At 47.5% G+C, this 13144-nt stretch overlaps 1 protein-coding gene across 3 annotated transcripts in view; it reads left to right on the forward strand.

Moving 5' to 3' along the window:
• Positions 1 to 13144, forward strand: part of MAP3K20 (mitogen-activated protein kinase kinase kinase 20) — a 1515864-nt gene that overhangs the window by 1174190 nt on the left and 328530 nt on the right. For all 3 annotated transcript variants that reach the window (XM_069616229.1, XM_069616231.1, XM_069616230.1), the window contains exon 15: positions 12879 to 12941. In XM_069616229.1, the coding sequence (XP_069472330.1) occupies positions 12879 to 12941 (63 nt within the window). The remainder of the gene's footprint in view (positions 1 to 12878; positions 12942 to 13144) is intronic.

Here is a 13144-nt window from a genome sequence, read left to right on the forward strand (position 1 = left end):
TGCTGTTTCTCTCCATGGGAAATTTTAAAAGATGTGGGATTTGAGGGCTCTGGTATATGGTCACATGCTCTTTTTATGTTATGGAGGGTCTGTAGAGCCTGTTCATTCTGTGCTGTACACCAAGTGGTGTATGGTATGCGACATCAGTGTGTATTGAGGAAATGTATAACACAATCAGATAGACGCAACATTTCTATTAGTCTAAAAGGATGATTGTTTGCCTCCGTGGGCTGTATGTAAAGGAGGATGCACACCAGCAGGATCAATCAACGTGTATCTTTATTCCACTACAAAACGCAAGTGAGCTTTCTCCTCCCCTCCCCTCCTCCGGCTCACGTCACAACCCACGTGAATTATTCCCTAGGGTCCTGTCTTAAAGAGACAGGGAGCCTGGCAATAACACCCCCGGACAAATGTCCTTACATGTGCTTAACATTCTTCAACCAGTCTTGGCGGTTTCTTGATGGTCCTTTGCGGACGCCTTGGTGGCTCTTGTGAAGAGTCACCATCGGGAGTGTCAAGCAGCTCTTCCTGGTGTCGAGTCGTATGCTCTGGGGGAATCCATGCTTCGTCCCTGGCATCATGGTACTCCGGATCTGGTTCAGGAGGTGGATGCCTCTCCTCTTGTCCTATGCTGGCCAGTTTAAACCGTGAGCTGTTTCTGGTTATCTCTTTTTCAGCATTTTTAGCTGTTATCATTGTCTCTTTCATGGCCATAACCTGTAGGGGCTTTGGCGCAAACTGTGAGTCCGTTTTCTTGCTTGTGTTTTGTTGGACCCAGACTTCATCTCCTACGTGGAACTCCTTCAATCGAGCTCCAGTTCTTTCATCTGTCGCTAGTCATGCCTTTTTCTTCTGTTCAGCGTCCCTCCTTATGGGTCTGCTTTGGGGTGGTTCGCTGGGTTTCTGACGATCCTGGTGCGGACCTGGTATTTCATCATTAATTCGGCAGGGGTCCTGTTCGTGACCTCATGGGGCGTATTGCGATAGTCTCTTAGGATTCGGTAGAGTGCCTGGTGTGGGTCTGTGCCTTCGACGCAAGCTCTTTGCAGCGTCTTCTTCATTGAGGCCATGAATCTTTCTGCCATCCCGTTGGCTTGGGGCCATCGTGGTGGGTTTTTTTGGTGTCTGAATTCCATGTGTTTTGCAAATATCCCAAACTCATGGCCGCTGAAGGGTGTCCCATTGTCCGATTTGATTGTCTCCGGGATACCCCATTCACTGATGACCTCATCAAAGATGGCAGTTACCTGGACAAATGCTGTGGATTTTGCCTTTTTCACAATAGGGAATCTGGAGTGCTCATCGATGAACAGTAGCAGGTACTCGCCCGTCTCAAGAGGTCCGTAGAAGTCTACCACAGCTCTCTCCCAGGGGTGGTCTGGAATCTGTGTTGGTCGGAGCGGGACCAGGGGTTCAGCTCTGGCCGTGCATTGGCAAGCTGCATAGTTCTTTACCCACCGATCCACCATAGCATCCAAGAACGGGAACCAGACATGCCACCTGAGTTGCCTTTTGGTATTGTCTGCCCCCCTGTGGCCTTCGTGGGCTGTCTTGATGACCTCCAAATGGAGGGTTGCTGGGATGACCAGTCGGCACCCACGTAGGAGTATAGTCTTGTCCTGTACGGCTAGCTCTATGTACACCTTGGCTAGCCTTTCAAGTTCATCCTTACAAGCCCCTGGGTGTCTGAGCACAGCACGACGAAAGTCTTTCCATCGGTTGTTTTCGGTAAGGCTAATGGCCAAGGCCATTGAGGGGTCCATCTGCCGAGGCGGGTGCCACCGCCATGAGCGACATCGCTGGAGGTAGCGCGTTGGACATGAAGTAGCTAATGTATTCAGTGGCTTGCGGGCGGGGGACAGGCTTGTCTGTTGGGTGTCTTGACAAATAGTCCGCCGGGTTATTCTCACCTCCGGGCCGATGAATGATCTGGAAATCATACTCTTGGAGTCTGATGCCCCATTGCTAAGTCTTTTGGGGCATTTTGGTCCTGGGGTTGCCAAAGAGTGACAGCAGAGTCTGGTGGTCCATGATGAGGGTGAACCTCTTTCCTATGACAAAGTTGTGGAAGTGCTCAAACGCCCACACGGCTGCCAGGCTCTCCTTCTCGGCCTGTCAGTATGCCGATTCCGAAGGGGCAAACGCCCTGCTGGCATATGCCACTATGTGTCTCAGATGGGCATCTGTTTCCGCTGGTCTGGGCCAGGATGGCTCCCAGACACACTGGGCTTGCGTCCACCACAATTTCGGTATGCCATTCTGGGTCGAAGTAGGCAAGCCTTCTGGCTTCCGGCCAGTGCGTGTTTGATGGTATCAAACGCTGATTGGCATTCATTGGACCATGAGAACGGGACCTCCTTCTGCAGCAACCGCTATAGCGGCTCGGTGATGGTGGTGAAGTAGGGGATGTATTTGTCACAGTAGCCCGCCATCCCCAGGAACGATCTGACATCAGCCACTTGGCATGGTTCTTGCAGGTTGAAGTTGGTGGAGACTTTGTTGGGGTCTGGGGTAATGCCGACAGCTGAAAATATGTGGCCGAAAAATGTAAGTTTGGACTTTCTGAAGCGGCACTTCTCCAGGTTAAGTGTCAGTCCCGCCTCCTGAACGGCGGCGCAGGTAGCCCGCAGGGCGTCATCGTGTTCTTCACGTGACCTCTCAAATACGAGAATGTAATCGCTGTAGTTGAGTGTCCCCTTGATCGGCCCGATGACCTGCCGGACTGCTTCATGTAAAATTTCGGCCGCTGAAGAAATGCCAAAATGTAGGCGTTTGTAGCGGAAAAACCTGTCATGAGTGGCAAAGGTGGTGATGCCCCTGGAATCTGGGTGCAGTTCCATCTGATGGTAACCTTAGTTGAGGTTGAGTTTGGAAAAGAGAACAGCTTTATTAAGTTGAAATGTCCTCTATTTTTGGGCCGGGATGTCGCTCCCGCTGGATGGCGGTGTTGGCCATTCTCCTGTCTACGCAGAGCCTGACGTGACCACCTTCTTTTGGTACAATGACAAGTGGTGAAACCCATGTGGGCCTGTGACAGGTTCAATGATGTCGTCCTGTAGAATTGGCTGAGTTCATTGGATACGGCTGTTTGGAGGTGAAAACCGACTCTGCGCGGGTGCTGAGGAGCGGGGCGGACTGACAGATCAATATGAAGTTTTACTGGAGGGCCTTTCATTTTGTCTAGTCAGCTGCATATGCGCGGGAATTCCGCCAGGATTGTCTCTTTCATGATGGCCTGTCCTCCATGTAGCAGATCTGTTCATTCATTCCAGGCATAGGGGCTGTCCAGAGGATGGTATCACCTTCCTGGACATGGATGTCAATTAGGCCTAGACACGAGCCCGTCCTGTAGCTCAGGAGGCACCTTTCTTTGGTCAGGCTTCGGATCACGTGGGTGACCGTCGTTGTGACCCGCTGTTGATGGATGAGCCTGCGTTTGAAGGATCCTACGGACTGAAGCGGGACGTCAGCACCCCATTTGAAAATTTTGGACGTTGATTGTGTTAGCATTGGTCTGTCTTGGATCTGTTGAAATTCTTTCTCCACTATGATATTCACAGTGGCCGTGGAGTCAATGAGAAAACAGAACTGTTATCTGCATATCACTGCTGGTATCCGGGGTGCTTCCATGGCTTCCATAATGAGATTCACATATTCATCTTGTGAATATAGGTCATATTGTTCACTCTCATGTTCTTGACCATAGGGTGTCATGGTGTACTGTCCATGGCATGGAGGTGGTGGTCCGTCGTACTCATCACGCAGTCGGGGGTTCAGGTCTTGAGCTTCGAGCTCTTGTGGCTCGTCCTCTGGGTAGAGTTCCTCAACCACTCTCACATATCTCCTCAGCCACTGTTGGTATGGGTGCATCTGGTAAGGCAGGTTCTGCTGTGCCTTTTGGTATGACTTGTATTGGGGCATCGTGAGGGGTCATGAGGTGGGGAAAGGTTTGCTCTCTCGGCAACCTGACTGGGAGTGTCCTTCTCTTCCACAATTTTCACATTTCTGAGTTAGTGCAGGACATGTCCCTGCATAGGGAAAGGCCATCCCACAGCGGGAGCACTGCCGCTGCATTCGTGGTGTCGTCTGGTAACTGGGTCCATTGCCTGTGTCTCCTCCTCGCGCAGTGTTCATGTGGATTGCTGCTTCTACGTCACCTCTGTCTTGCTTGGATATGGCACTGCTGAACATTTGAGTCGCTTGGATGTCGACCCTTTCGAGGATCCTGGCCAACTCACTGACTTCTTCGATGGTGAGTTTTCTTTTGAGTAGCTGCTTCTTGAATGCCGGAGAGGTGCACCCTTCAATTACACATAGACGGATGGTTTCGTCTAAGGCGAACACATTGAATTGGCAGTGTGTTTATTTGATTCGCAGTCGGGTGATGAACTCATCTACGGTTTAATCTGCCCTTTGGGTACATTGATTAAACATGTATCGTTCATAATCCCTGCTGGGTTCTATGACAAGTCTTTTGTTCAGGGCCGTGAGTAGTGACGTGAAATCAGGGTGTTCAGCCGCTGGAATGGTTTTAATCAATGTCTTGACTTCATTGCCAACTGTGTTAAGAAAAATGCTGCGCTGTCTTGGTGATGTTTCTTCGCTCACTGCTGTGATGAAATTGTTGAAGTCCTCCAGCCATTTTACCCACCGGGGCCCTTTGTCGGCTTGCGTGGTCAAGGAGAATGGCGGAGGCATGCGCCATGCGGTGGCAGTTGACTTTGTTGCAGGCGCTGGATGCACTGGGGCCTGCCCCGCTTGATCGGGAGGTGTGCTCATAGTGGTGGCAGGCAAGGTCAGTCAGGCCTTGCTCACCAGGTGGCTGCTGTATAGTGGCTTGCACTGAGTGTTGTGAGGGAATGGGCTTGTGTGCCACTCAGCCAGAGTTGGCACCTCTTTCAGTTGTTGTCCTTTTATTGGGGCCCAGCACAGGCTTCCAGTGCACGTTTGGTCCTTGGCTGTTAAACTGGCTGTCCTTGCCAAGTGAGGGAAAGTAGAGTTGTTGGGGGTTTCCCCGGGCCACACATCTGCAGGGAGTAGGCTAGGGGAAGTAGTGCAGTGTGAGGGGGAGGGGTGACACCCACCACAGTGCTGCACACGTGGAGCAGGGAGGAGCGGTAACTTCACCGCTGGCGGACTGCCACATGGCTGTGGGATGGTGCGTGTCTTCCTGCGTGCTATCCGTAGCAGAGGATAACTTCTGGGAGGGAGGCAGGGCCCAGGACCTTTTGAGCTGCAACGTGTCAGGTGGACTGCCCGACTTTCAATAGGAAGACGGGGCCTGGAATTGGGGACTCCGCAGGATGCATGGATGGCGGTAAGGCCCTGGGTCCGGGTCTGCTGTGGGACCGCAGGCGGGCTGCACGACGTGTTGAAGGAAGGCAGGGCCGGTGATCGGGTGCACCGCAGGACTCCTTGTCTGGCCATAGCGGGACGGGGTCGTCCGCGCTTGAAAGGAGGACGCTGGTGTACGAGGAGTGAGCCTCGTCGCCAGTTGTTGGCCTCCGTGTGCCGTATGTAAAGGAGGACGCACACCGGCAGGATCAATCAACGTGTATCCTTATTCCACTACAAAACAAAAGTGAGCTTTCTCCTCCCCTCCTCCGGCTCACGTCACAACCCACGTGACTTATTCCCTAGGGTCCTGTTTTAAAGAGACAGGGGGCCTGGCAACAATGATGATACATGAGTTTGGAAAAACCAGTTCCCAGTGGCACTGGCGCTCTCAGCTCCCCTTTAATGGGCCAGGCAAGAATGCTTTGTTTTCTGACTCAGAAACACTTCTGTCCATCAAACATCCACCACCGGAAGCAATTCCTGCTGGTAGTGCTGCTCAAATTGGTGATGTCATATTCACGTTTAGCTTGGGCTGGCGCTATTGTGCACCGCTGTTTTCAAAGTATGCTGACAAAGTGTCTGTCCATAGTCCGTAAAGGGGTAACCGCCTGGCCTTTCTCTGGCAGAAGGGAAATATCCATTCTCTCTGGCAGATCCCAAGCAGCTTCTGTCCCCCGTTTTACTTGTTTTCCCCCCACTTGCGATTTTCTACAGGGCCTCTCTCTGACCCCTTCTTTTTAACATTTAGGATCGACTGCTTGTTTACCTGATCAAGTGCCGTGTTTTTTCTTTTTATACGAATGCCGAAAATATTCAACTCATGCTTCATCTCACTGGCCCACACAATCCGGTTTACTCTCCAGATTTCCCACCTTACTATTTCTAACCGGATGAGTAACAGCTATACATAAAAAAATAATCAAACCCGTGTAACATTTGCTATTCAATTCACGCCCCTCCCATAGATTAACCAGGTTTCCTCTCCTTGCTTTTTACAACTTTGCATTCTTTGACAACTCTGCCCCTTTCTATTTTTTGGAGCAGAAATGGTTGTAGTCAGCGCCCTGCTCGCGTTCTGTTTAGAGAATGGCAAGTCTCTCTGTATCTCAGTCTCCCTTCATACTTCTCATATGATCGTCAACTCATCCGTAATGCTGCTGCATGCCTTATTTTTGGCCTTCACAAACAGGTACATATCTCTCGTTTCCCGTTGAAGAGTTATTTTCAAATCACTCTCTCTACTCATCAGTCTTTTATTTCACATGGACATCTATTTCTCATCAAATGGTTTGCTCACTGCACCCCTTTGCATAACCATTGCACTTCTAACCAGCAACTTCTCTACATTCACTGCTTCTTTGTCTGCCACAAAGGTGATGCTCCTTATTTATTGCTGCCTCAGCTTGGAGCAAGCTCCTGCTCTCTCTCTGCTCTATTTCTTGCCACCTCTCTTCCGCCGTCATCTCAAAACCTGGTTACCCATCCCCTCCTCATTCTTGTCCTGCAGACACCCAGCACCAAGAAACAACCTTGTGGTGCATGCACACTCTACTTAGCCCCTTCTCTGGCCACCTCTCCTCTGTCCTTCTCTGCCTTTCGCCTGTTCTCCCCAGATGATGTTTCTAGACGAGTCTGATCTATGAAAGTCTCGTCAAAACAGGTTAACCCCTGTTCCTCCAAACCCATCAAGGGCCACATTGACACTGTGGCCCCTGCTATGGTTGACTTCTGCAATCACTCCTTTGCCATAGGAGTTTTCCCTTCCCCCCTGAAGCACTCCCTTGTGCACCCTCTTCTTAAGAAACCCACATCCGACCCCTCCTGCCCGGCTAACTATCGCCCAATCACCATTACTGCTTTCCTGGGCATACTCCTGGAAAAAACTGGGCATCTCCCAGCTTAATCTTCACACTGAATCTGTTGGCTATCTCCATGGCCATCAGTCTGGCTTCAGAGCTGCCAGATGCCTGGAAACTTCTCTCCTGAACATCCGTGAAGACCTGCTCTCCAACCTCGATTCCAACACCCATGTCCTCATCTTACTTGAACTCTCTTCTGCCTTTGACACGGTCAACAATGCCATCCTGCTCAACCGTCTCCGTGATAACCTGGCTATCACCGATTAGGCCCTGGCTTGGCTGACCACTTTCCTCTCTGATCGACCCTCCCAGGTCCTTCCTCTCCTCTATCTCTATCTGTGGTTTTTCCCAGTGGTCTAACCTCTCTCCCTGGCTGTTCAACCAATACCTGGCACCGCTTGCCCACCGCATTGCCGCTCTCTGCCGCAACTTTCAGTGCTATGGGGATGAGACTCAACTCATTTTCAGGCACCCTTGCACCACTTCTTCTCCTTCTCTCATCTCCCATCTCTGACTGTCTGTCTGCTATCCAGGAGTGGTGTGCAGCCAATGAGCTCTGCCTTAATGCCAATAAGAACGTTATTCTCCTCATCAGCACACCTGCTCCCACCTTTCCTGTCAGTCTCTGGTCGGCCTCTCTTGGCCCTCTTCCTGCTCCCACTTCTGAGGAGGCTAAAAACCTCAGGGTCATCTTCGTCTTCACACTCGCCTTCTCTCCTGACATCTCTGACGTCTCTAAAAAATCACACTACCAGCTGCACCTCTTCAGAGGTATTCTTCCTTTCCTCTCTTTCCCCCAGAAGCTCACTGTCTCCAGAGGTCTGGTTCTCTCTAGGCTGGACTAGTGGACTACTGCAACAGCCTCTCTCTAAATCTGCCTGCTTCTACTCTCTGCCCTCTGCAACTTATCCAGAACAGGACTGCAAGACTTGTCCTTGGCCTCTAGCCCAGGGATCGTATCTCTCCAGGACTGAAATCTCTGCACTGGCTCCAAGTGGCTGCAAGGATTAAGTTCAAAACCCTCTGCATTGTCCACATATGATACGTAATTGAGTTCCAATTCTAATCCTCACCTATCGCCTAGACTAAACAATACAATGAACTTTTAAGTCTGTTCCATATCTACCCATTTTGATTACCACTTTCTCCAATGACATTAATTTCTAACTCCACCTCCGGCTTTCAAGAGCAGAGGCTGTTAGTTAAGAATACTGTGAAATCCAAAATACTGGACAGGTTGGGTGTATTCACATGGGATATACAAACATTCTTATCAACAACTTCTCAAATTTTCAGAAAATTTCTTTAACATGGGACTACTGAAGATGTTGTTGATTTGTAATCCTTCCCTGATTGGAAGTGTCAATAGAAGTTTCCCAACTACAGCAAAAGTGACAAATCAAAATATCTGCATTGCATGACAATTGAAAGTTAGAACGTATGCTGCTGTTGGGCCATGACCAAACAAAGGCAGTCATTCATGGGAGTCGATGGTGAAGATCCATCTTTCTTTTTAGATTGTGATTTTGATTACCAAAGCAACCTCACACAAAAGAAACACATATACAGAAATACAAAAAGAACAGGAAATAAACATCTCTCACTGTATAGGAACAAAGACAATTCTCACTGTATAAGAACAGAAACACATAATAAAAATTGCTAAATAGATAAAATAAGCGATACATTATGGCCCCACATTAACCAAGTCCAAAAAGGTTAATAGCAAAATCATATTCCCTCGGAGCATTTTGTTTAAAACATCTTTCTCTATTTTCCCAAAAGTAAGGATAGGCAGTGACCCAATGTTTAAGGGTTTCCTGGTCATTCGTACTATCACAGAACCTACAATGGATGTTAACAAATTTAGACTGTTGACCTTTCCAATGGATGATACGTTCTTTATAGTGAAACTGGTTGAGGCCAAAGCATAGATAGACTTCACAAACTCTGTTGCAGAGTAATCTCTGCAAATATTGTGGTGTACATTCTATTTTGTATACAAATATGGCATATTCGGTATATGTAGTATAGAAATAAATTGTATCAACTGTTATACAGTCTAATTTATACAATTTAGCCTTTACATAACCAGGTCCATTAACTAGTTCCTCTTCCATTCCACCAGTATGAATCAGAATGTCCTGCATTATTTTAATAAAGGAATTGACGGAAGGGACTGTGGCTTCTTTAGTGATACTGAACAGATCCTTGTAGAGGCTATTGGGTGGTGGACATTGGATCTTAGAACAGGTAACCAGCAAACGCCAAGTATAGCGGGCCTTGAGCGAGGTGAAGCAAATTTCATGCCTAATAATGCAGTTAGGAATAGCAGTATAAAGGCCCAGGACCTGTTTCCAGAGTTTACCTTGCACAACATTGAGATAATCACCCATGTCTAGTAGGCCGAAGTCTAACAGTAACACAGGTTCAACCGTAGCCAGGTAAAAACGCCAAATTGGCAAAACTGAAAATGTGCACACCTTTCTGTGGAGACATTTCATTTGGGAGGTCAGTCGGGAGAGCCTGCTCTGTAGGCCTACCTTTCCTTCTAGATAACACCAGAGGACCGATTGCTCATGTTATAACTCAAATACCTAGGGAGTCCACATGTTCCAGTTTCTCCCTGCCAAGATTCCATGCACAGTGTTTAATTATCTTTCGTCCCTTGGAAAAGATGATCATTTTCGATTTACCCCCATTAGGGGACAATTTGTTGGAGGTACAATAGTGAGCAAATAAGTTTCATTTAGGTTGGAGGCCCCTGGGTGTTCGATCGAAGAGGATAATATCATCTGCAAAGGCTAACCAATCAAGTCTGAAACGGCCTAATCTGGCCGATGTCATTATCTCAGCCCTCCACAAATATTCCACATCCCGCACATACAGATTGAAGAGGAAAGGGGCAACAGTACAGCTGTGCTTCAAACCCACCCAAGACGGTATACAAGAAGACAAAGAACCCTCAAGCAGAAGGCGCACCCTCAGAGAAGTGCTTGAGTAAAGCAGCACCAAGAGCTGAACCAAATCTTTGGGTACATCCCAGCTTAGGAGTTTGTTCCACAGTTGGGATCTCACCACACAATCAAAGGCACTAGATAAGTCCAAGGAGGCCATATTTACCTCCCCCAAATCTTTAGTGTGTATATTACATCGGAGATGCACAGGAATAGTGGTGTTCAGTGGTGTGCCCATGTTTTTCCTAAACCCAACCTGGAATTTTGAAAAAAGGACCAGGTTGCCTAATGTGGTAGGCTAAGTCCCTAAGGAGTAGAATAGAAAAGAACTTACAGGTGGCATCAATTAGGGCAATCAGTCTAAAATTGCAAGGGTCAGCAGGATCTCCCTTCTTGTAGGTTGGTATGATGATCGACTGAACCCATGAAGGCGGGATAAGATGATAGATAAATACTGCATCAAAGAGGTGCTTTAAAATAGTTGCCCACAGAGAAGGAGCGCTCTTTAGAACAAATGGCGGAATATCATCTGGGCCGGGGGCCCTAAATGGTTTGAGACTTTCAATATCCCAAATAATATCAGACATTTCCCATTGGCACTACCCCCCGCTCCACCAATGTTGCTAGGGATGTCCCAAGCCTTGTCGAATTAGATCAAAGGTGTTAAGATGGTTATCGTTCCGATATTCTGGGACTTTCTTGTAAATTATGAAAGCGCTAAAACCACAGTTGTCTCCTCCAGTACCTCCTTTGTCGTCTCTTGTATCTCTTTGGTAGCACAATGGAAACCTTCCAAAACTACAGTACATTGTATACATGCAAAACAGGGGATACTGGGAGACTCTCTACCTGGCCTCAGTCGTGGGAGAGTCTCAACCAGATCTATTAGCTTACTATCCCTTTCACAGAAGAAAAATAGCCACAACATATCAGTCTTTGTCCTGCCCAAGGGCAGTCCAGCACCGAAATGCTAGGCAAATCTCTTCTGGACAAGATTGGCCGGGTGGAGCTGTGCCGTCTCTAAGTACAGTGGCAAGGGGTCCACATCTGGATCTACCCTAGTAAATTTGTGTAGGTAGCACTGCACCTACACAAATCTATGTGCTGTCCTTGCGATGAGGTTTATTTTCTCTGCATGATGGTATCCCTCTTATATATCAAGTTCTAATGATTCCTCTGCGGTAACTTGTGTGCAAAATTATTCAGCAACTTTAATTGCATTGACTGTACTGAAAGATCCCTGTCATGCTGTAATGCCATGCTCTGTACTAGCCCATTGATACTGAAACAATTTTTGTCACTGGAAAGGGGCATCAAGTGTTGGCGATATTTGGTAAATCGTTCCTCCAAGAGTTGAGATAATTACGTGTGTGGTGTTCAAGACACAAAGGCAATGCTCTTTCAGTGCCAGATAAATGCATTTAGCAGCAGTTTTGGTGCTCAGGTAATATGAAATGGAGCCAGACAGGTTTCATCCCAATCTGTCTTATCTATTAGTACCCGATGGGGGTGGGAGGAGGAGGGAGGCATCGCAGCCAATCAGGAGGCTCAGGGCGGGGCCTTTACCACATGGTAAAGCTCCCGCTCCAAGCCACCTCGGAAGTGAGCGGCCGCTATCTTCCCTGACGGGAATCAGGAAAGTGCTCCCCTTGCCCTCCTTTGCCAAGTCCCCAACCTTACTTTCCACATAGCACACCCACCGCCAACCCCTCCCCACTTCCCTTGTGCTCCTCCGTCCCTCGCCAGTGCCGGGAACACTCAGGGCTCCAGGTGCATTACCTTCCCGGCATTAGACACCATGGCAAGGGAGAATGTACTATGTGTAATTCCCTTCTCCCTGATCCATGGCAACCAACTTGTTCTGTAGTTTTTTTCAAATTAAGAAACGGCAAACACACTGTTTCTCAATTTGAAAAAAAAAAACGATTAGTATCTCGGTACAAAATTCGGGGATGCTAATAGCAATACACCCCTCGGTGTGCTGACCTGTGATGCCCCACAGCTCAGGAAGGATGTATTGCTTAAATAACTTTAGCACTATTGCAAAAAATAAAGAGGCTTCTTTTAATACTATATTTGGTGCATAACATAAAAAGATATGTGTTTACTATATTTGTTTTTATGTTACACAGCAGACATAGGTCAGCAATATCTGTCTGCTTGGATTTTCTCTAGTCAAAACATATCTTGATAATAAGCATTGTAGCAAAACCTGTTGCTCCTTTCCCTGTTTTACAAGTGGCTAAATCGTCGCCAAGTCATTTGTTAATTTGTTGCATTGTTTTTTGTGTGGTTTTTATGCACAACCGCAAGGTTTTGATAATCTGGCCCATGGTCAATGTGCCTCTAGCACATTCAAAAACAAATCATTGATGGCCATTGGAGAAAGCATATCCATTCTCTTTTAACAGTGTGTGTGTGTGTGTGTGTGTGTGTGTGTGTGAGCTGTTTAGCAATGAAAAGATACTTTACAGGTTCCGCAGTCTCCGATTGGAATACCCTTGCACCCAATTTCCGTAAGCTCTCTGACTATATGACATTCAGGAAGGCCTTGAAGACCTGGCTATGGAATTTGACTTTTAATCTGTGCTAGTTTTATGAGGTTTACTCTTGTGGTCATGTATTCTTATTAAGTGTTATTGTATTCTTTTATTTTTTTGTATATCGTTTGTGCCTTATAAAAACAGTAAATAAATACAAATAATCTCATCATTTCTTTCAGACTGCAATTGAGAAGCTCACCCATGATTATTTGAATCTGTTTCACTTTCCACCACTGACCAAGGTGAGTAGACCTGTTCTTCTCACACTAATGTGTGTGCTTACACTGTACTCTTCACGGTTACCACATGCCACTCGTGAGTCTTGCACTGTGCTGTCACACAAGTATTTTGGGGATAATAGTAGAGTACCTCAACCATGCCTGGGATCGATTGTTACTTTGAATGGTCAATGCACTAGAGATAATTTGCTGGGGTTTCTGATAAA

The sequence above is a fragment of the Ambystoma mexicanum genome, chromosome 9 (assembly GCF_040938575.1).
Source record: "Ambystoma mexicanum isolate Mex_15411 chromosome 9, UKY_AmexF1_1, whole genome shotgun sequence".
Classification (NCBI taxonomy): Eukaryota; Metazoa; Chordata; class Amphibia; order Caudata; family Ambystomatidae; genus Ambystoma; species Ambystoma mexicanum.